Source organism: Phasianus colchicus, chromosome 18, assembly GCF_987193195.1.
Source record: "Phasianus colchicus chromosome 18, bPhaCol1.hap1.1, whole genome shotgun sequence".
Taxonomy (NCBI): Eukaryota; Metazoa; Chordata; class Aves; order Galliformes; family Phasianidae; genus Phasianus; species Phasianus colchicus.
The window spans coordinates 4,574,128-4,594,481 of NC_143453.1; the positions used below are offsets into that span (position 1 = coordinate 4,574,128).

The 20,354-nt window shown below is 47.1% G+C and overlaps 1 protein-coding gene across 9 annotated transcripts in view; it reads left to right on the forward strand.

Annotated features, from left to right (window-relative positions):
* DEPDC5 (DEP domain containing 5, GATOR1 subcomplex subunit) overlaps nt 1-4,751 on the forward strand; it is a 44,109-nt gene extending 39,358 nt beyond the window's left edge. For 8 of the 9 annotated variants that reach the window (XM_090120723.1, XM_090120726.1, XM_031592289.2 and 5 more), the window contains 3 exons: nt 413-473; nt 1,441-1,523; nt 2,344-3,136. In XM_090120723.1, coding sequence (XP_089976849.1) covers nt 413-473; nt 1,441-1,523; nt 2,344-2,639 — 440 coding nt within the window. In that variant the 3' untranslated portion in view covers nt 2,640-3,136. Of the gene's footprint in view, nt 1-412; nt 474-1,440; nt 1,524-2,343; nt 3,137-3,164 lie in introns of those variants that run through there. The other variant, XM_090120727.1, reaches the window with a different exon arrangement.
* Nucleotides 4,752-20,354: the final 15,603 nt, after the last annotated feature.

Sequence of the window (20,354 nt, forward strand, 5' to 3'; positions counted from 1 at the left end):
TAATTCTTTATAACACAGTGTTCAGGTGTAAATGTGGAACAGTCAGTGACAATTCCATCTGCTGTGATGTCACTGCAGCCTCTCTGACTTTGAACTATTCTGAGTGCACTGTGTGGTGTGCTGTGTCTTCAGCCCACGCTCCTCCTTGTCCCCTCCCACACACCCCGTTATGATCCTTTCTTTTATCTCTGGAGATACAAAAGCTAAATTCAGGGATGAATCTGCTGCTGCTGATGTATACAAGCCATATCTCTGATAAGCTGGCATTCAGGGGACAGCTGACAGAAAACAGTGGAATTAAAAGAAGTTGCTAGAAAAACCAAAATGCACAGAGGTATTCTGAGGAAAGCTGAAGTTCTTAAAGAGAAGGAAAGGAAGTGGCTTTACTAGATAACATTTTTGTTTGCTTCAGGCTTTGAACCAGAAACGTACTGGGACCGTATGCATCTCCTGCAAGAAGCAATAGCATACAGGTATGTACAGAGCAGAATGACTGAAATGTTCACACCTCCTTGGAGAATGGAGGATGAAGACCTACACTCAACAGCCACCCCTGTGTGACTTGAGTTCTGTGCAGTCTACCTCTCTGCAGTCTGCTTGCCAGTTTTGAGATTAAAGCATAACTAGAATGTCTGGAAGTGCCCCTGTGGGTACTTCCAGGTAGTGTTTCATCCTGTCACTGGCAGGCCATGCTCTTGCTCTGGGAGGGCATTGGCTTTGGAAGGTGCTATTGCACTAAACTTGAAGAAGACAAGCTGCAAATACATTTCTCTATGAGTAGGGACAGTTGTTTCCTTCATGTGTGCTTAACATAGTGTTGATCTGGATGGCAGCCAATGATTAACAATAAGCAGAGGTGTGGGATATGAACTGTACGCAGGAGTTTGGGCCCACTTAAGAAGGAATTGCTGTAAACTTTCTATACTTCTGTGTGCTTGAACTGCCAGCTTGTTTCACAGTGCTGCTGGCAGGGTCTTTTTCGTGGTAGCGTGACTGCCTTTTGGAATGGACTTGATCTTGGAAATATGCTTTCATTAGCATAGAAAGAATGTGAGCTGCACTAAGTTGCATGTGAAATGTTACCCAGCATGAACAAAGTCATGTTACAGACTGTCTTTCTTGACTATTGCTCTTCCCTCCTTTGTTAGTAACTACTTCATTTAGTCAGATACTGCTCAATGAACTGCACTGATCTACAGGCCCTTGTTTCTGTGGGGGCTAGGACAAAGATCAGTGTGGCGTTGCAGTTTTTCACACCATAGCTAACAAGAGAACATTTGGAGAAACTCAACTCTCTGTCCCTTTCCCCTTTCAGAACACAGGAAAAGGAAGCCTTTGTGATAGTGGAAGGTTTTCCTTTGTGCCCCTGCTTTGGGCTGACAGAATTATAGCTGGATTGGCTCGTTAGTTTTTTTATTTCTCTGGTGTTTGTTTCTCCAGATTTGGATTTGTGCAGGATAAATACTCAGCTTCTGCATTCAACTTTCCAGCTGAGAACAAGCCTCAGTATATCCATGTCACAGGTGAGCAATACTTGGCAGGCACTGGAGGCAAGGAGGAGGCTATCATAAACACAAGAACCATTTGCCATGCGCTTTGTGTTTTGTCAGTGACGTTTGTCCTCATTATGTCCCTAGTTAAATGGCAAGCAGCTGCATCAGCCAACACAAACCAGAAAACTGGCAGGATGGTATGAGAAGCACAGTGTTGCTGCTAATGAATGGCCCTATTTGAAATCTCACTTTATAGTGTCTCTGAAACTTTTTATTTCCAGAAGATGGAGAAATAATAAGAAACAAGGCAGAGCTTATTCCAAGTGCAGAATAAACAAATGTGTACATAGCAGCTAGAAGGGAAAGGAACTGGGATAAGTCAGTGCTGTGCTCTCAGGCTTAAGGTCAGTTGTAGATGTCTCTGTCTGTATGCACTGTGTGGGAGATGGATTGAGTATTTAGGATCCACTTTGTAAATGTTAGTTCTATCAGCTCCTTTATCTAAGCTCCATGCATGGCGAATTGCAGTGAAATAATCTGTTTGAAAGGGCTGCTGAAATGTGAAGGCAGTGACAGGAGGAGAACTTCAGGAAGACTGCAGAAGACAGCAGAAATTTACATAGGGTTAGAAAGATGGATCAGGGCCTACACTTCTGCTTTGTTCCCTTCTACCAAGAGAAAGGCAAGACTAAGTGCAATTTGCAGGAAGAAGGACTGTGTAAAAGCAAAGGAGAAAAAGTATATTCTGTTTTACCTTGCTAAAAGGCAATTAACAGAAACTCAGTAAGTCAGCTAATAGTTACAGCGACTCAAGTCTGCCTGAGGCTGAAGTCCTGTCTGTTTCCCTCAGGCACAGTATTTTTGCAGCTGCCATATTCCAAGCGGAAATTTTCTTGTGGGCAGCAGCGACGTCGGCGCAACTCCACCAGCTCCACCAACCAGAACATGTTCTGTGAAGAACGCATTGGCTACAACTGGGCCTACAACACCATGCTGACCAAAACATGGCGGTCCAGCGCCACCGGGGATGAGAAGTTTGCTGATCGGCTGCTGAAAGACTTCACAGACTTCTGCTGGAACAAAGACGGCCGGCTCGTGCTCTTCTGGACTGACTGCCTGGATAAGATGCATGCCAGTGCTCCGTGAGATAGGGCTTCATCTCATAAGGAGACAGCTTTATTTTGTGGCAAGGAAGCAGAGGGAGAGAATGACTGGATAAGAGCCCCTCTGGTGGTTTCATCCTGTGGCTCCAAGGGGATCTAGTCAATATAGCTGTTGATATTCAACAGAATTTGCTTAAGCCCTTGGAAAAAGAACCTGAGCTCTTGGATTGCCCACACCTGTCACCTGACCTCTGCTTGGTATCAAGTTGCTGCAGTCCTCAGTTGCCAGAACTTCAGTTAGAGCAGAGATAGAGCAAGAAAAGTGCAAATGGTCTTCAAGGGCAGGTTCCATTCAACACAGAGTGATGGGGGCAGCTAAGGGGCACTGAAAGTGGTCGGTGCTGTTTGCCTACCGTGGCAGGCTGCAGCCTCTCTCTCGTCTTGTTGAGGTGTACCTGGTTGTGTGAATATGTATGATAAAGTGTGAGAGATGACTGTTAAATTTCATATGTGTAAATAAGTAAAAATGCTGAAAATTGAGTGACCTGATGTTTTGTTTTAACTCCAGACAGCAATACAGAAACAGGGAGTAAAAGAGAATGTCACTGATGGAGATACTGCTGCTTGTGTGCAGCATGGTCAGAGCCCAGCAGCCAGAGCAGTGGCACACAGTGGGAGCACACAGACAGCATCCACCCTGCAGGGCCAGCATCCACCCTGCAGAGAACTCAGGGGTACTGACCACACGAAGCTGCTGATGGAGGAAAAGGAGGAATCGGGTTGTGAGGATAAGTCTGTACACAGTGAAATAGAGATGCCTGCATTCCAATGCACAGTCACTGTCCAAGCAAATGGAAGGCAGCACACAGTGAGTGGGAGAAGTGGGCGTGGGGTGGGTGCAGGATCCTGGGTGGGTGGCAGTTCCTGTTCTCTGTGCTTACTGCACTGAGGGCAGTGGAGGGCTGGCACCTTCTCACTGCTGTTCAGAGCTGATGCTGCAGTCCCTAAAGGTGACGATCTTCTGTGCTCTACTCAGTGCTGTGAGAACTCAGCTGGAGTGCTGTGTCCAGATGTGGTCCTTAGCACAGGAGAGGCATGAATTGGTTGGGAGGGCCACAAAAATGTTCCAAGGGATGGGACGCCTCTCTGTGAGGACAGGCTGAGCTGGGGCTGTGCAGCCTAGAGAGAAGGCTCCAGGGGGAGCTAAGAGCTGCCCTTTCATATCTAAAGGGTTCTCTGTAAGAAAGAAGCAACAGCAGCCCCTTTAGCACAGTCTGTGTGATAGGATGAGGGGAAATGGTTTCAAACTAAAAGAGGGGAGATTTAGCTTGGATATAAGGAAGAAGTTTTTACACTGAAGGCACAGGGTGCCCAGAGAGGTGGTGGTGCCCCATTCCTGCAGACACCCACAGTCAGGGGATGGGGCTGTGAGCCCTCATGGAGCTGTGGGTGTCCCTGTGCACTGCAGGGAGAGGGACCAGATGTCCTTTGGGGGATCCCTTCCTCTTCAAATGATTCTATATTACTGTTGTGTGATTGGAACCACTCACCTGTTAGGTGGGACCCGTCTAGGAAGGATAAGTTTGAGTTGCATGCTCATTCAGCTCACGTAAGTGTGCTAAAGTTAACAGTGCGTGTCTGATCCCCATTAATATCTTAAATACTTTGCTGTAACAGTAACTCATCATCTCTTCTACTGCAGCCTCACTCTGAAGGGACTGTGCGTGCAGTCTCTTTGGCAGAACAAGCACTGAGGTGAGGGGGAGGGAAGGGAGGGATGCTCAGAGCGTGCAGAGCCCAGGGGTCAGCAGGAGTTCACACCTGCAGGGTGGGGGGAGAACCTTCCAAGCTGGGTAGGCAGCAGGGCAGGCAGGTAGCAGGCTGCAGGTAGGAGGGCTGTGGTGGGAGGAAGGGCCAGCGTGGTGCTGCCCTGTGGGAAGTGTCCCTGGGGAGATGGGGAACCTGACCTGTCCGTCCTGCTATGCCTGGGAGAGAAGTGCCCTTCTTGTCCCTGAGTGTCTCTGTGCTTAATGCTGTAGTAGTTGGAAGCCGTAAGAGGTGGGTATTAAGCTTCTTTTATTCTCCATACCATAGGAACTAAAAATAGGAGAGACTTGTTTTTTTATCTAACCACAACCTTCTTCATTGCCTAGACAAGGTTTTCCATGGGGCCGAAGCATGAAGCGGTTCATGGCCATGCTGAAAAGGAACAAATCCAAGGACCTGCTGCTGGAACAAGCAGCACAGCTCTGCTGGGAGCTGCAGGGCTCACCTCCTGCTCTGGAGCAGCTGGCTGGGGCCGTGGTGGGCTGCAGGCAGAGGATGCATTTTTCTCACTAACATCCACTTGTCTGCGCTTGTGTGCTTGTCCGCATCCATAAGGGACAGTGCAACACAGAGGTAGGGATGTGTTCTCCTTTGCTTTGTGGAGACAAAAATAGGGATTTAAGTTGTTAGGGTTACAACAAAGTGAAGTGAGTGAAGCGTTTCCTGCTGGTGTAGTAGAAGGCGATGTGTGTGCAGTGGCTGTCCTGAAACAAAGGCCTGTTTTACTTTTTTACTTGAATGTGAATGAATCTTCTGGAGTCCATCTTGATCTCATGTTCTGTTGTACACACAAATCCTTATTTCCGTCTCTTGTGTGCACAGGAATCCTCACCTCCTTCCTTTTGTCCCAAAGGTGTGAAGAATAGGAAGTATTCAGATAAAGTACACCAGCAGCTGTGCAGCTTTGCTGCAGGGGTGACAACAAAACCAAGCAAGAAACAGCAGGTAGGGGTATGCTACTTCCAGTCAGGTGCCTTTGCCACAGAAAAACAGTGTTCTGTGATCAAGGATCTATAATTGATCTCATTATACATCTGTCCTCAGAAGCCCTTGTGGAGCTGGGATTGTCTACAGTTGATCTTTCCCTAAAAGTTTCCTTAAAATAAATAAATTAGTTAAAAAAATAAAAAAAAGAAGAAGAAGAAGAAAAGAAAAATGATGCTGAGTAACTTCACTTGCTTTGAACAAAAAGATCAAGGGAAGTAAGTTCTTTGTTGGGTTTTTAACAGGTTTGATTTTGTGGGGATTGAATGTAGGCAGGGAAACATCCTTCGCTCTCGAGGGCTGTATTATGGTGATAAACAGTTCTGACTTGATTGGGCTGTAGGCTGTATGCAATTGCATTTTCCTCACTAGAACATATTTTATACTGACTTACCACATTAAACTCACAGAATTTGGGGGGGGAAGACTGTTGATGTAAGCATGTATCTACCTTATCTGGATGCAAACAAGTCTGTAATGAAAGTAACCTGTGAATTATTTCAGTAATCCTTATGTGCTACTGTCTTGCAAGGTAAAAGCTTCAGGCTTTGAAGTCTGTCTGTGGTGCTCAGTTTTTCCCATACCCTTCTCATATAAGATGGGATGGCCTGGAGAAAAGGTCTGCAGTGTAGAGATGGTTTGTTTTTTTCATAAAGCAGGAGCAACATTCAAAATTCCATTTAAACAAGAAACAAACAAACACAACATCAACATCAACAAACAGAATTGAGAGCATAATGAGGTTGTGCACAAAGACATCTAAAAGTCCTAAAAGGTCAGGGTATGATAGCAACTTGTGCCTGAATTTTCAAACACATTCTTCATTTATGCTATCTCATTATTCAGTTTATGTAGTTTAAACAGCAGATGTTTTTCTGTGAATGTGATACAGATGTGTGCTCAGGGTTAGTGGGAGCTCCTTGATGTGGTGAGTGCATTAGTGCTTGTGTCACGAGCCTTCTGTTGCTGATGTGAAGCTGTCATTCTGTGGAAAGAGCATGCCTTGAGGTTTCACGCAGTATGTTGCGTGTTTAAATATAGCTGTATAAAATAACAGTAAATGGCTTCCTTTAGCAAACAAATTGCCTAAGGGAGTAGGGTGAAATCTGTTTTCTGCCAACTGTTTTTGAGTTTATAAATCAATCTCCTTAATGGAATCCACACAGACTTATTGGAGACCGAGTGAACAAATGTCTCTGGTGGGTCTGAAAGCTCTTTTGCCTCGCTGCCTTTGGAACTGAAGGAAAAGACTTGGTAGTTTTACTTGTTTCTTTTCCCCTGCTCTCTCCCTGCACCTGAGTTTGCAGGAGGGGTTGGCTTGGGACGTGAACCTGCAGCCTCCTGCTCAGGTCTATAACTGGTTTGCAAATTATCGATGATGTCAAAAATCCCATCATCTTCATATGGAAAAGCTCATCAACTCGTGCCCTGTGGGTGCTTTGACCACACAAAGGAGCAGCAGGATATAGAGGATCCTACACTCCACAAACAGCAGCTTTGTCTCTTGCTGATGAGCTTGGGATGTGGTCCAGAAAGCTGAAAGCCTCTCCTGGGAAGAGAAGGATAGAAGGGAAGAGAGTGGGTGCTGGAGGACTCTGCATCAGTGGAGTTCCTCATCCCTTGGCTAGAGGCTGTCCCTTCTACAGCAGCAGCAAGTACAGACAAGGCTTGTGCAGGGATAGGTGAAAAGAGATGCCAGAGTCAGAAGGGCACCAAATGGAAGTTAATATGCAACAGGCAGTAGGTTTTAGCTCTTAGCTTTGGGGGTCAGGATGTGAATTTAAGAGACTGATCTGGGAATAAAATGTTATCTTTGTACTCTGTGCATCAGTCACACTTTTGCTGATGTTAATGGCTAGCGATCCTTCGCAACTTGCTATTTCATCTCTGGTCTCAGTGAACACCACTGTTATCAGCATTTTCTATCCTCTGTTGAAGAGGTTGAAAGAGATGCCAGTGTTCACGTAGTGAAAAAGTGGGCACCTGCTTCTTTCTACATAATCCAGTGCATCCCTACTGTAGCACCTTGCCTTCCACCTGCCTAGCTGTTTTCACATTGCTCCTGTCTTTCTTGTAGCCTTCCCAGTGCTGGATTGGATGCAGAGGGCCTTTCAAAGCAGCAAATACTGATGGTCTAAAGGAGCACAATCGTAAATCTTTTCCTTAAAATGTGAAGAGGATTATTAGAATGCAGATATGTCATTCTGAGCTCCAGTCCACTCCTGTAAAACCCATTCTTGTTGTGCTCTTTCACAGTGCCGTGACCAAACTTCAGTCATGGGGTAAAATGAGGGTCTTGCTGCATTTGGCAAAATAGGCCACAGTTGGATTGCTTCTTGGAGTAACTGTTCATGTTTCTTTGAATGCCTGGTTTGCACAATTCAGGTGGGCCTTCTGTAACCATCAGCTCTGAGCAGATGGAGACAGCTCTTGTGCCCTGTGACCCAGGGTGGGAGCAATCAGCTGCAGACCTGGGTGAGTCTCCTGAAAGAATGCATTTAAAGATGCTGGAATCCAGGTGATGTATCTTTGCAGTAACAGTTCAGAGATGAAGCAACCCTTAAGCTTATGGATGGAATGGTCTTGTTTCAGTTCCTAGAGGATATCATTTAGAGAGCCTTGAGTCCACAAATGGGAACGGTCCGTGCCCAGCTTCAGGAAACTGGCATGTCTAGTAGTTAATCTGCCACTTGCTGAGGACAGGTTTAGCCAGGGGGATCCCCTTTTCAGCAGAGCAGTATGTCTGACTGATTTATTACAGCTTTACTCAGATCAGTGCACTGTGTGAAGTGAGGACAAGCTAGGCTTCACTGACCCCTCACATTGTTGAACAACCTGTAGCTTTTGTCACCAAGGCTGTGATGGAACCAGGAACCCACTTCAATCTGCCATCCTGCAGCACAGAGAAGCAGCGAGCAGTGTTGGTACCTGCCCCCAGCTGAATAACTTTGCCCTGTGCTCCTGCAGGTCCTTTGCCTTTCCAGGTGAACATGTAACCATGCGGCAGGTCCCTTCTAGCAACACAGCCTCCATGTGAATCCCAGTAACAGAAGGTCAGTAAAACTGCACCCAGATTATTGTCCTGAAGGGTTTTCAATCACCCTTCAGGTGCTGTCTGCTCACCTTGCTACTTGACAGGCTTCTGGCTTTTAAAACCTCTGTAAGTTGATAAGTGCTAACTGAGCAGAAGTTGGATGCATAGTGCTAGTCTTCAACACTTTCTCACTTCTGCTTTCTCTCTCCTTCCTATCCAGTCTTGTTCAGCTTTCTCACCATATTTTTTCTTGTTCCTTTTTCTTTAGAATAGCCTTGATGGGATGCATAACACCTGCTATTGCAGTAGGCCTACAGACTGCTGTAGCTGCTGTTCACACAGCCCCTGGTGAATGTACAGCAGGGAGGGGAAGACTAGCTGGGTCAGAGGTTGAAGTCATATTGTCTGTAATTGTGTTTAATAGTAAGATTTATTTCAGCAGGTGTCACAGCTCCCTTGAGCAGAGTCCCTCAGGATGGTTATATTGAGGCCACTTCAGGAAGAATCATTTGGCAGCCAGATTTAGAGGCTGAAAGCTTTGTCCTTAGAGAAGGACAGCTAGGGACCCTGGAAGCTATTCCTCCCCACAGGTAAAGGGAGTGGAAAGTGCAGGGCTTCTCAAAAGCATTGTCCTGATTTCCCTGGTGAAGAGAGCTGCAGAAAGTGTGGTAATACATCTCGTTCCAGGGCCTGGCTTTCTGCTTGTCCTCATCAGATTTTGCAGATATTTTTATCTGTGCACTGAAAATGGGACATACTGTATAAGCGTATGTGTGTTTTACAGTGTGGTCGGTACTAAGGAGATTCAGGGCCAGCATCATCAGAGAAGATATGTACCCCTCTCTAAAGCAGGTCTGGCTTCTAAGCTACTTGCCTGGTTTTCTTTTTGACTGGAAATTGTAACTTACACAGACCTTAGTGAGGGCTGACCCTGCACACGAGGTTGGTAGGGCCTGTACTTAATCTAAAACAGTCTGTGTTTGGGATTGGCAGTTTTGAACTGTGGCTGAGGGTGATGAAAGATGAGTAAGGAATTGCTGGCAATATTTTGGCTAGATTTAAAATTGCATGTTCTGCCTCTAGAGTTGAGCTCATGTTTATTTTTAAAATACGTTCCAACACTAGAAGAAACCTATGGTGAATGTCTCCCTGTTGGCTATGTCAGCGTGCCAGGAATCCACACACCCTTTATCACGTTCCTGGCAGGGACATGACCTGCTGCTTCTAGTGAGGATACAGCTATTTGGACTCCTGGTAATGCCTGGTCCATATGCCCCCAAGCCCTGAGTTCCCCATAATACTATGAATGCTATTGAACATCAGTCCCCTCAGAAGTGATTAAGCCTTAGGCTGCAATTTCATCCAGGCCTTTCTGTAGTTCCTCTCTAGAGAGCCAGGAGACATTGGGTGGGAAGCCTTGGGTGAGATCTCTGCTCAGTGATGGGCAGTGAGCAAGAATCACCTTTGTTAGCAGGCAGGGCCCTGTTAGAAGTATGGTGTCACCCCAATTATCTTGAGCAATAATGATGAGATGAGCATCTCTCATCTGGGTACTTAGGAAGAAGTCATCAGCTTAAACTGAGGTAGATGAGTGTTGTTACCCTAAAAGACAGGGCAGAGAAACTATTGCTGCTCTGCAGATAAAAGTAAAACACAGAGAAGGAAATGTTTATCCAAGGTCACCCACCCGGAGTAGACACCTAATGTCACTGTTACTGCCATGCCAGTGCCTGTCTGTCTGCTTCCTAAGTGCAGGGGTAGAGCTAGAAGTCAGCCACAGGAACCTTAATCTGCTCGTCTCATTTTAGAAGTGCTCACCTGGAAAGGACTTGGCCTGAAAGCTTATTAGACCAATTTCAGTTTATTTCTTTTATGGTCTTTTTACAGTCAGTCCTACGCACTTGGGCTGCATCCAAACCTCTTCTGCTCTACAGGGCTGTGAGGTGGGAGTGTGAGAGGGAGCTGGGCTGGGAGCTGACTGTCTCCATCTGCTCCTGCTGCCTGACGGGAGAGTTTGATCCAGCTACTGGACTGAAAGTCCCTGTGGGACACCCAGCAGATGCCTGCCTTCACAGAGAGTGGTGGTGTATCTCCTTTCCTCTTCTGGCTGGGACAGGTGGAATGTAGCCCAGCTAATGCTTCATGCAGAATATAGCTCTCCTGTGCCTCACATTTCAAGCAGAAAAGCATGCTGAACTCCATGGAGCAAGACAAATTGCATTTATAATCCAGCATATTGATTTAGAAAATACTGGTGCCAGCATGTTGATTGCAGCTTACCGCTTCTTCCTGTGCTTCTAGGATGCCAGCTCAGAGCACAGGAATCCTGCCATTAGGTCCTTCCCTCCGACAGCCCTGTGCCCATGATACTGGCAGGCAGCGAGTCTCAAATCTGCTAAAGCAGGCTACTTTTTAGCACTTTTTGGTATAATTAAGCTATCAGACTTGTTGCTGAGGAATTGTGCATGTTAAAATGTAAGCGAGCAATAAAAAAGAATGAGACAAATTGATGAGGGTAGGGGCTGAGCCCATTTGTTATTAGCAAATGTAATTGCAGCATGATGAAAATGAGCAAAATGAACGCAGCCTCCAGTAGAGCAGTCCCAAGGCTGATTGCTGAAACTTGGGAGCTTGGGAGAAACTTCTGTTAGCTGACACTTTTGGTCTGGGTTTGTACAGCTGTGGTATGGGCAGCATTGTTGGAGTACAGATACATTTAGTGATGAATGGAGAGAGCACCCCATCATGGAGTGCCCTGTGTCTCCTACTTGGCCTGGTGCCTGTGTGCTGTGACCTTTTTCCAGGTTGGATGGGGAAGCCACGTCCCCAGACTTGGTCTGACAGCCTTGAAAGGCTGTAGTAGAATTGCAGCTAATGTTGTGGCTGTGTTTAAAGCTACTTTTGTGTGTTTTGACTATGAAGATCTCTGTTTTCAAAATACGTTCCAAGAGAGAGACATTTTGGTAGACATCTCTTTGTTTATGGAGAGTGTTCTGGGGGCATAAGGCAAGTTGCAAATGGAGATGTAGGCCTATATGCTGCTCCTGGTTAGGCTAGTCCTCCCTGTGCAGAATGTTTTTTCAGCCCTTAACAATTTGAACAAATGACAAAGGTTTGTAGTCAACAGAACTCTCAACAGCCCCTCTTGTCCTGATGCAAGACTACAGTAAATGGCATAAATACAAATGCACTTTACAAACACATCATCACATTTTCTTCCAGTTCCAGACAGACTGTGGTTGGCAGTCCTCAGTGCCCGCCTGTTTCTTCACCCTGCGTAGAAGAAAGCTAAGCCCTGGGACATAGCCAGGTAAGAGAACACACCTAATGTTCCTAGAAGGGAGCTCAGACATGCCATCCAGCTGTAGCACTCTCACAGGAGATGTGAAATCTCACACCGTATGTTGTGTGACTCATACAAAATCTAAGCATATCTTTGGAATCCAGTTCATTGTAAGCTTGGCATTCTCACAGTAGCATCAAGCAGATGCTAGGACAATTTTTTGTTGGTTTTGCTACTCGGATTGCTTATCAGATCCTGACTTTACTAAAAATATCATTGGAACAATGGCCTGTGTAGATCCAAAGTATCATTTACATTTTGAGCAGCACTGTGAAAAGAAGATGACAGTAAGGGTCCTCCCGCTCTGAAAGGTTCTGTGGAATTTAACTCAGCTCTCTGAAACCTGTTCAACACTTTCACGTCATTTTCATTTCCAAATCTGGTGTTGCTGAGGAGATTTTGCACTGTTCTGAGATGGCCGATTGTAGTTTACAGAATAGTGGTATTATAGGAAATGATAAAAGAATTGACTTCCCTTCCATGATCTGAACTCGGTCTGTATGCTTTCTTTTGCTTTTCAGGAGGTGAGAAATTTACTGCTTTCAAGGGGATGTGAGCACATCCATGAATGAAATGTTACTTAAAAATAGGACCCAAGAAAGCCCTATCTAAACTGTAGAGTGAGCTGTTTATCAAGTTTATTTTCTGACTTCAAGCGTATTTTTTTGCTTCAACCAATGAGTTAGCATGCATTTCCATTTCTCTTGCAATGTAAGCTGCCAGAGAAAACCTTTTTGAAAGAGATTTTTGAAAAGCAGGAGACTGTATCTGCTGGCCTCATTATGGGAAGTGGCTGCAGCTCTGAGGGCAGTAACAGAACCTCTTTAGAGCCTTTGAAAGCATCAATATAAAGATCTGTATCTTGGAAAGTGGCCTTTTTACCAGCCATAATGGGAGCCAGATGAGAAGGAAAGCTTTGGGCATTAATAATGAATGAGCCTTTTCTAAGATTTCCCGAGTATGCAGTCTCTGTAGCTAGAGTTTTCCTCTTGCTATTTTGGATTTATGCACTGATTTTGTGATTGTACAGAAACATGACACTCAGTGCAATATGGGCTGGGGAGCAAGATACCATGTGATGTCTGCAGATGTCAAAAGGTGACACCTTCAAATCTTTAGCCAGTTCGGGAATTCAGAAGAGCATCTTTTGCATTTTTGTTTAATGTGTGCTGTAGGAAAATGAAGAGTCTGAATGGGTAAATGATTTTACAGCATTTTTAAGAGACTTCCTGGGTGCCCTGTGTCTTGAAGGATAAACTTCCCCTAGACTTGCTGTGGGGTTATGCAGATGTTTATTTCCTGTGTCTGAACCACAGAGGTGCAGATGTACACACCCTGTACCACACACAACTTTCAGTTTGTTCTTGGTGGGTCACGTCACATATCAAAGTGAGAGTAGAACAAAAACCAGCTAGTTCATTTTGGAAATGTTTCTTTCCCTTCCTGAACAGAGCTCCCTTGTCCAAGTGATCGTTCCCATCTTCATTACTTACTTTATGCTGGTTTTACCCTCCACTGTTAACTTATTTTTATGCTGAGCCGGTGCCTTGGGTAAAAAGAAGGGGATTGCTTTTCTCTGAATTAAGAACTGCACACAGATTGTGCTTGGATTTTTACACCCACACCTTGTACAGGTGGATTACTCTACCTGAACTCAGAGGGGAACAAAGACTTTGTCCCTTCACACACAGTGCTCACATTCCCTTCCATCCCACAGTCCTGTGCCTCTGTACATCTGCCCAAAGCTCTAACACAGTGAGAAACTGCACTTAAGATCCTTTGTGGTGAAGCTTTGATTCCCTCCTGTCTTTCAGATCCTGGAGGGTCTGGCTGGTGACCCATGGAGCAGCAACATGTTGCAGGCAGCATGGCTGCTCTCTGAATGCTGAGCAGGGACAAATGCACCCCGCCTGCACAGATGCTCAGTGCGGGCTGCGCTTCTCCAGCAGAAACCTCATCCTTTCCTGGTTTTCTTTATATTTTAAATGAATGAGAAGTTGGATGTGGAGATGAAGAACAGAAAGAATGGGGCAGAAGGGTGAGGGCCCTTTCAAATAGTAAAGCTTACTAAAATGGGCTTTGTAGGTAAAAATTTTGCAAAGGATATAAGAAGTGGAAGGTAGATTGTGGCTTGTTTTCACTGGAACAGTCTGAAGCTTTCCTGAAGATGTGAAAAATACCAAGATTCTGTGGCAATACCTGGTTAAGTCTCAGTCCTTCATTACATCGTGAAGGCGTGTGAAACCCAGCTGAAAAGGAGGAAAACCTGTTATTTGCACACGGTGTACGCTGAGGCCGTGTCCCTGCTGCACCCGGTGTCCGTCCCCCGGCTCTCCCTTGGGATGCCGTTTTCCCCTTGGCTGCTTTGTGCTCACAGCCCGCTGACCGAAGGGCTGCGTGCCTTCACACAAAGTCTCCTTTCACACTGGGGCGCTGGGTGAACCGGCGCTGCTCCGCAGGGAGCTGAGCTGCTCCGCACCCTTTAGCCGCTCTCTCTCCCATCTCCAAACGCCCTTCCTGCCCTGAACCGCCCAGCAGAGCCGCTGAACAGCAGAACCGCTCCTCCCGCCGTCCAGCGCCATGGCGGCCGCGAGCCGCCTTCCTATTGGCCGCCCGCCCCGGAGCGCCGGTAGCAACAGCGACAAATATATCTCCCCGCCTCCTGATTGGCTGCCGCCTCCCGCCGAGCCGTGGCAACAGCGGGGTGGGCGGGCGGGCGGGCGCGCGGCGACCGTTGGCGGGCGGGGCGGCGGAGGGTGGGCGGGCTGTTGTCCCGTCCGTGAAGTTGTACCGTCAGTGCTGTTTGAACCCCGTTGGTCGGGTATTTGTGCTGAGGTGGGAAGGGTCTGCGCTCTGCCTGCTGTGGGAAGAGGATAAAACAGTGAGGTGGCTGTAGTGCAGAAGCCACCCGTTAGTAAAATTCTCTCTGGGTCTTGATAGTCCTTTGAATGAGATGCCAATAAGATGCTTTATTTCTCAGAGCTCATGAGGCAGCACATCGCTGCTGTGATTTAGTTGGCAGTGCTGCATTCGGTACAGCTGAATGGAGCCTGGCCGTGCCTTTCCCTGCTGCTGAAGATGCACGTTCGTGTACAGCAATGCCTCTGTTACGGTGCAAAGCATTTCCCTTTGCTCTCAGATGTTAGCACCACTGCCTGTCAAGGAGATGATACAGATCAGACAAACGTTACTGCACCTGTTTAGCTGTGGGCACTGTCAGTGTTGTAAGCAGTTGAAGAACGTGGTTGTTGTGACTGTTTGATGTAAAATGGCAGCTCCGGACAGCAGAACTCCTGTGGAGAGCTGGAAATGAATCCTCACCAAGCTGCATCTGGAAAAGGCTTTGCAGCTGAAGCAGAATCAAAGTTTTTTCTCTTTTCTCATTTAATGAATTTCATCTCCAGATTTGGCACAGTTGCTCTCTGGAGGACCATTGCATTTTCTAGGTCATTTCCCAGATGAAATAACTTATTACTTCTCCATAAACTTACCTTAGGTGATTCAAAATTTGGTATGTGAAACCCAGCAAATTAGAACTACTCCTGTTTAAGAGACATAAAGTCCAGCAGCAGAAGTACGGTATATCTCAGCCTGCCAGCATCTCTGCTTCACATCACCTGGATGCTGAATATGCATGGAACACAGCAGAGGAACTCATTGCGTTGGGGTGAGAAGTTGCAAGCAGTGCCTGCTGATCTCACGGTCTGGGCTCAGAGGTGGGCTGCTGCTGCTTCCCCACCCATCTTTTAGCACAGGCTGGAAGCACTGCTGTGCAGCAGAGGAAGAGATCAAGTGAACCTGAACCCCAGTGGCACTCGGCACCTGGCCTCCTGCCTGCAGTGCTGGGTGGAGCTGGTCTTCCAGGAACAGCCTAGTGGAGTTCGTTGTGTTGTGCTCACACGTTTGAGTTGTTCCCTTTGTGTATTACCTTGTTCTTGTTTCCTAGATGTGATTTACGTCCTCGTTGTGATCTGGATTCCATGTCCTGCCATATGTAGCGAGCTCTGGATGTGTTTATGTTCTTCTTCTGTGGAGCTGTAATTAGAAATGCTCTGAGCATGTGACTGACCTTCCCTGAACTGAATGTACTGTACCTGCTGTTGTCATTCCTCCTCCTCAACATGGCATGCCCTAGCAAAGAGAGGAGCTTGCCCTAGATAGGAAAAACAAAGTCATTTTTATCTTAAAATGCATATAAGAGACCAAAGAACAGTACTTATGTTAACAAGTTCCAGAAAGAAGGTGGAAATCTGGTTGTGTTTTCAAACTGAAGTTCCTTAGCTGCTGTAGAGGCAAGGATGCTTTCACAATGGGCAGGCTCATGTTTCCCAGCACTGCTGCTGCTGAGGTCAGACCAAGTGCTGCCTACCAGCCTTCTTGGTTGGAAGTGTGGCATGGAAATGGCAGCAGACAGGTCCTGTGTGGCAGCTGCCCATGAATAGCTTCTCTGAAGTAATCCACTACAGCACAGAAGAAGATTAATGATGTGAGGTGCTGCTCTCCCTGCTTTCATGTGCCCTGACGGCTACAAGCTATCACTGTTACTGAACGGTTCACCCGAGGCCCACTATGGACAAAGGTCAGGAGGCAACTTCAAGGCCCATCTTTTCAGGAAGCTTCTTGTTCTGGGTGCTGGGCTCAACTTGCTTAGGGCCTCGTTTTCAGAAGAAATGAGCACTTACAGAGGCTTGAGTAGGAGACCCAGAATAAAGGGCCACTTCTGGAATTGTTAGCAAAGCCATTTTATCTCTGCGCTTCATTAGTCTGATCCCAAAAGTCTTTCATTTTATGTTCTGCACTGAAAGGTCATTGTTTCAGATCAATCATTTTCAGTGGGATTTAATCCAGTTCTCAGTCAAGCTAATCCACTTTGGTATAGTTTGAAGAGCAGTAAAAATTAATTTGTCAGGAAAGATCTGGGAATATTTCTTAAACGTTTGTTGATACTGAGTCATAATGGTGTAGCACTGCACGAGATGTTCTGGGGGTAGTTCCAGAAGTGCTGGACATGGAAACTCTGACTTTATCCATAGGTTGCAAATGCTCAGCACCTCTGAAAAGCCCTGAGGTGGAGAAGGGTTGTTGGGGTTTCTGCACGTGGATACGTGTGTGTTTTTGACTTTCAATATTCACGTAGCAAGAAGTCTTCTACACATAGAGGCTTTTAGCAATAGGATGCTCAGGTGCAAGTTCCTGATAAGCAGGCTTTTTTATTTTTTCCTATTTATGCTTATAAATTCTGGTTATATCCCTTTGATTACATAAAGAATGAAAACACATTCTTGTGTCTGGACCAAACATTGTGGTTTGAAGCAGCTCTTGAAGGGTTAAAACTGCTTTCAATTAGGTGCTGTGTTCTTGCCACTGAGAGAAACCCCCACAACTGAGCATGCTTCACAGCCTCCTGTGCATATCCCTGAATCATTCTGGCACCTAAAAACACTGCTATAATCTTTTATTCAGACATAGCACTCATTCTTCACTGGACTCCAAAATGAGCAAGTGCTTGAAAACAGCACATTTTGCCAGAGAGCTCTGAGGATCAGCTCCTGTCTGCATGGGATTTTGAACGCGCAAAAGGCTGCTGTGTGTGAATGCAGAGCAATGCTGCACACACTGCAGTGATCCCCAGTGGGGTTGGTATACATGTCTGGTCCCCTGAGGGAGGAAGGGCTTCACAGATGTACAAATCACTGCCCTTTTCCTATAACAGTCTCCTGTTGGTGCAGATACGCCCTATGCACAGCTCACAGCGTGAGCCCTGCTGCTTCTGAGCAGCGCTCTGCCAGTGCCATCTTTCTCCCTTCATTCCAGCTTTTACCTTTGAGTTACGAGGGAGGTTCTGGGAGAGTGATTGAAGATTAATAAGAACTTGAAATATGGCAAGTAGTAGAATATTTTTATACGCACTCTGACAGCCTAAAGAGTTCTGTTGCTTGTTAAACTCTGTTGTACGGTTTGGCTAGAAATATATCATTGAAATTATAATCCCTTGAGGTTTGGGAAAGAATCATCACACTTGAGCTACACCCACTCCTATCTTCTGCTCTGATCTTGTCATTGGTTACAGCACCTTCCCTCCCTGATGTGCACTTATCTCACTTTGTTGTGGGGATGTGCTGCCAGGATTCTAACAATAAAAAAAGCAGATAGTCCTAAGCCTGTGAAACAGCCTGTCCTGTTGTGCCCCACAGTTCCAGCATTTCCAGGATCAGATGCCCACAGACTCCCCACCTCTTTGTCTCCCTGCCCATCTCTACTTCCTGCCATGTGGTGCAGATGCTGGTTAACCTGCACTGCTCACTCCTTGCTTCTGTTCTGTTTTTCACTGCTTTGTCCCCAAGCCTGTATCATTTAGCAGCTCCCTATGTAAAACACTTCCATGCTGCAGCTCCAGGAATGAGGCAGATGGTGGCAGGAATGTTACTGTGCGGCTGCCTTGGTGCTGTGAGCCTTGGGAGCAGTGCTGCAGGTGTGTGTGCTGCCAGAGCAACCGAACAGGTTGCCCAGGAGGCTGGGCAGGCTCAGTACACCATCTGGCCGTTCCCCAGTTGCCTTTCCTTGTTGTCAGTAGCTTGTGCCCTCAGCTGAACATCAGTATTGGCTGCTCCCTGTGTGGCTGCCGCGCTGTCCCCAGCGCCCTGCACAGCGAGCTGGCTCGGCCTTCCAGCAGGGAGCTATTTGTGGAGCAGCAGGGCTGGCCAGCACACTTAGATGTGCCTGTGGAGCAGAGCCATTGCCTGAGATCATGGGGCAATTATCAGAACCATGAGTTTCTCCATCTACAGATTCTCTCTGGGTGTGGTCACTGTGCCAGCAGCTCTAAATCCTGCCTCATGAGCTCTGCTGGGAACATGATGGGCGATGCCTGGCATCTGAGCTTTAGCAGGAGGATGAGTTAGGTGCTTTGACACCACATTCAGCACTCCAGTAAAAGATCTGCTGACATTTCTTTTTCTTTCTTTTTTTTTTGTAACCCAGCTCACAATAACTGTAGCAGATTAAGACTCTGCACAAGCTCTGATTTTTTTTTTCTCTCCTTATTCCTTATAGATTCAGCCGCACTGCTGTTGTAGCTGAAGGTTGGAGCACTAGATGCTACATATGAGGGCTGCTCCAAAAGTAATGCCTTCTATTTTATCATGTTGGCCCACTGGTGGTACAGCAGTAGAATTGGAACCTCCCCATTACATCTCCCTCCTCATTACATCCTGTTGCTGAGTGACAGTTGGCAGCAGAGGGGCACTGACAGAATGGTGTCTGACATGGAGGTGCGTTTGAAGCAAAAGTATGTCACTGAATTCCTCCACGTGGAAAAAATGGCACCCATTGACACTTGCTGGGTGGTTCTGGTGTGCAAACAGTGCATGTGAGCACTGTGATGCAGTGAGTGTTGCATTTCAGCAGTGACAAGCCATGTTCTGGACAGCCGTGCACAGCTGTCCCACCGTGAAATGAAGCGCATCTCCATCAGCTCATCAGTGTGAATCAGCACATTACGACCGGGAACCGTGTGTGGCTTCAATGCATTGGAATATCACAGAGCTTGCATCAGGTGCATCCTACAAATGCTCACACAGGAACAGAAAGAAAAACATGTGCAATCTTAGTAGGACCCACTGAACCAGTACAAGGCTGAAGGTGCCAGTTTCCTGGATTGTATCATTCCTGGTGATGAGACATGGTTCCACCACTGCAAGCCAGAGTCTGAACAGCAGCCCATGGAGTGGTGACGGGTAAACTCCCCATAAAGAAAAGGTTCACAAGTAAGTGTTGTGCACTGCCTGCTGGCAGAGCAGCCCGGCCAAACCATCAGCTCTGAGTGCTACGCTGCCTGCTGGCTGGGCTGAGGGCTCTAACTTCTACCTGGCTGCTGTGAGGTCAGTGATGTTACGTATCACCCTGTGCACTCAGAGCTGGGAACCTCTGAGATGCTTTAGACTGGCAAATAGCCATTATACAGAAGCTTCGATTAAAAAGAAAAAAAAAAGTGGGGGCGGGGGGGGGAAGGAAAAGCACTTTGAGAATGTTTTCGTGGATATACCCACATATATTTGCTGGATAACGCACGCTCTGTGGCTCAGTGGGTGAGCGAGTGGTTCTAGAAACGCTGCGATCTGCTTTCTATGGAGCTGCAGCACGGCAGCGGGCAGGGCGGGCAGGGCGGGCACGGAGCGCTGAGTGCTGCGCGGAGCCCCGGGCGCGCACCGCTCACCGCCAGCCCTGCACACAGCAGCGCGTTGCGCGGCGCCGTTCCTTAGCGACGATCTTGACGTACGGCCGCCCGATTTCTTAAAGAGCTCAACTATTAAAAAGCAAGACACGGCTAAAGCTCTGAGGATGGGGACCAGAGCCGATCGGCCGCGCCCGGGGCCGCACAGAGCTGCGCTGCGGGGCGCCGCCCGGCTCCGCAATGCCCACCGCCCACCTCCACCTTTGCAGCAGTAAAATGCAGCACTCGCAGCGCGCATGCGCCTCCCCCCGGCCGGCGCCCCGGGATGGCTATTTATAGCAAGTGACGTCACCTAGAAATAGAACGCGAGGGAGCAGCGCCCCCCTCCCCTCCCCTG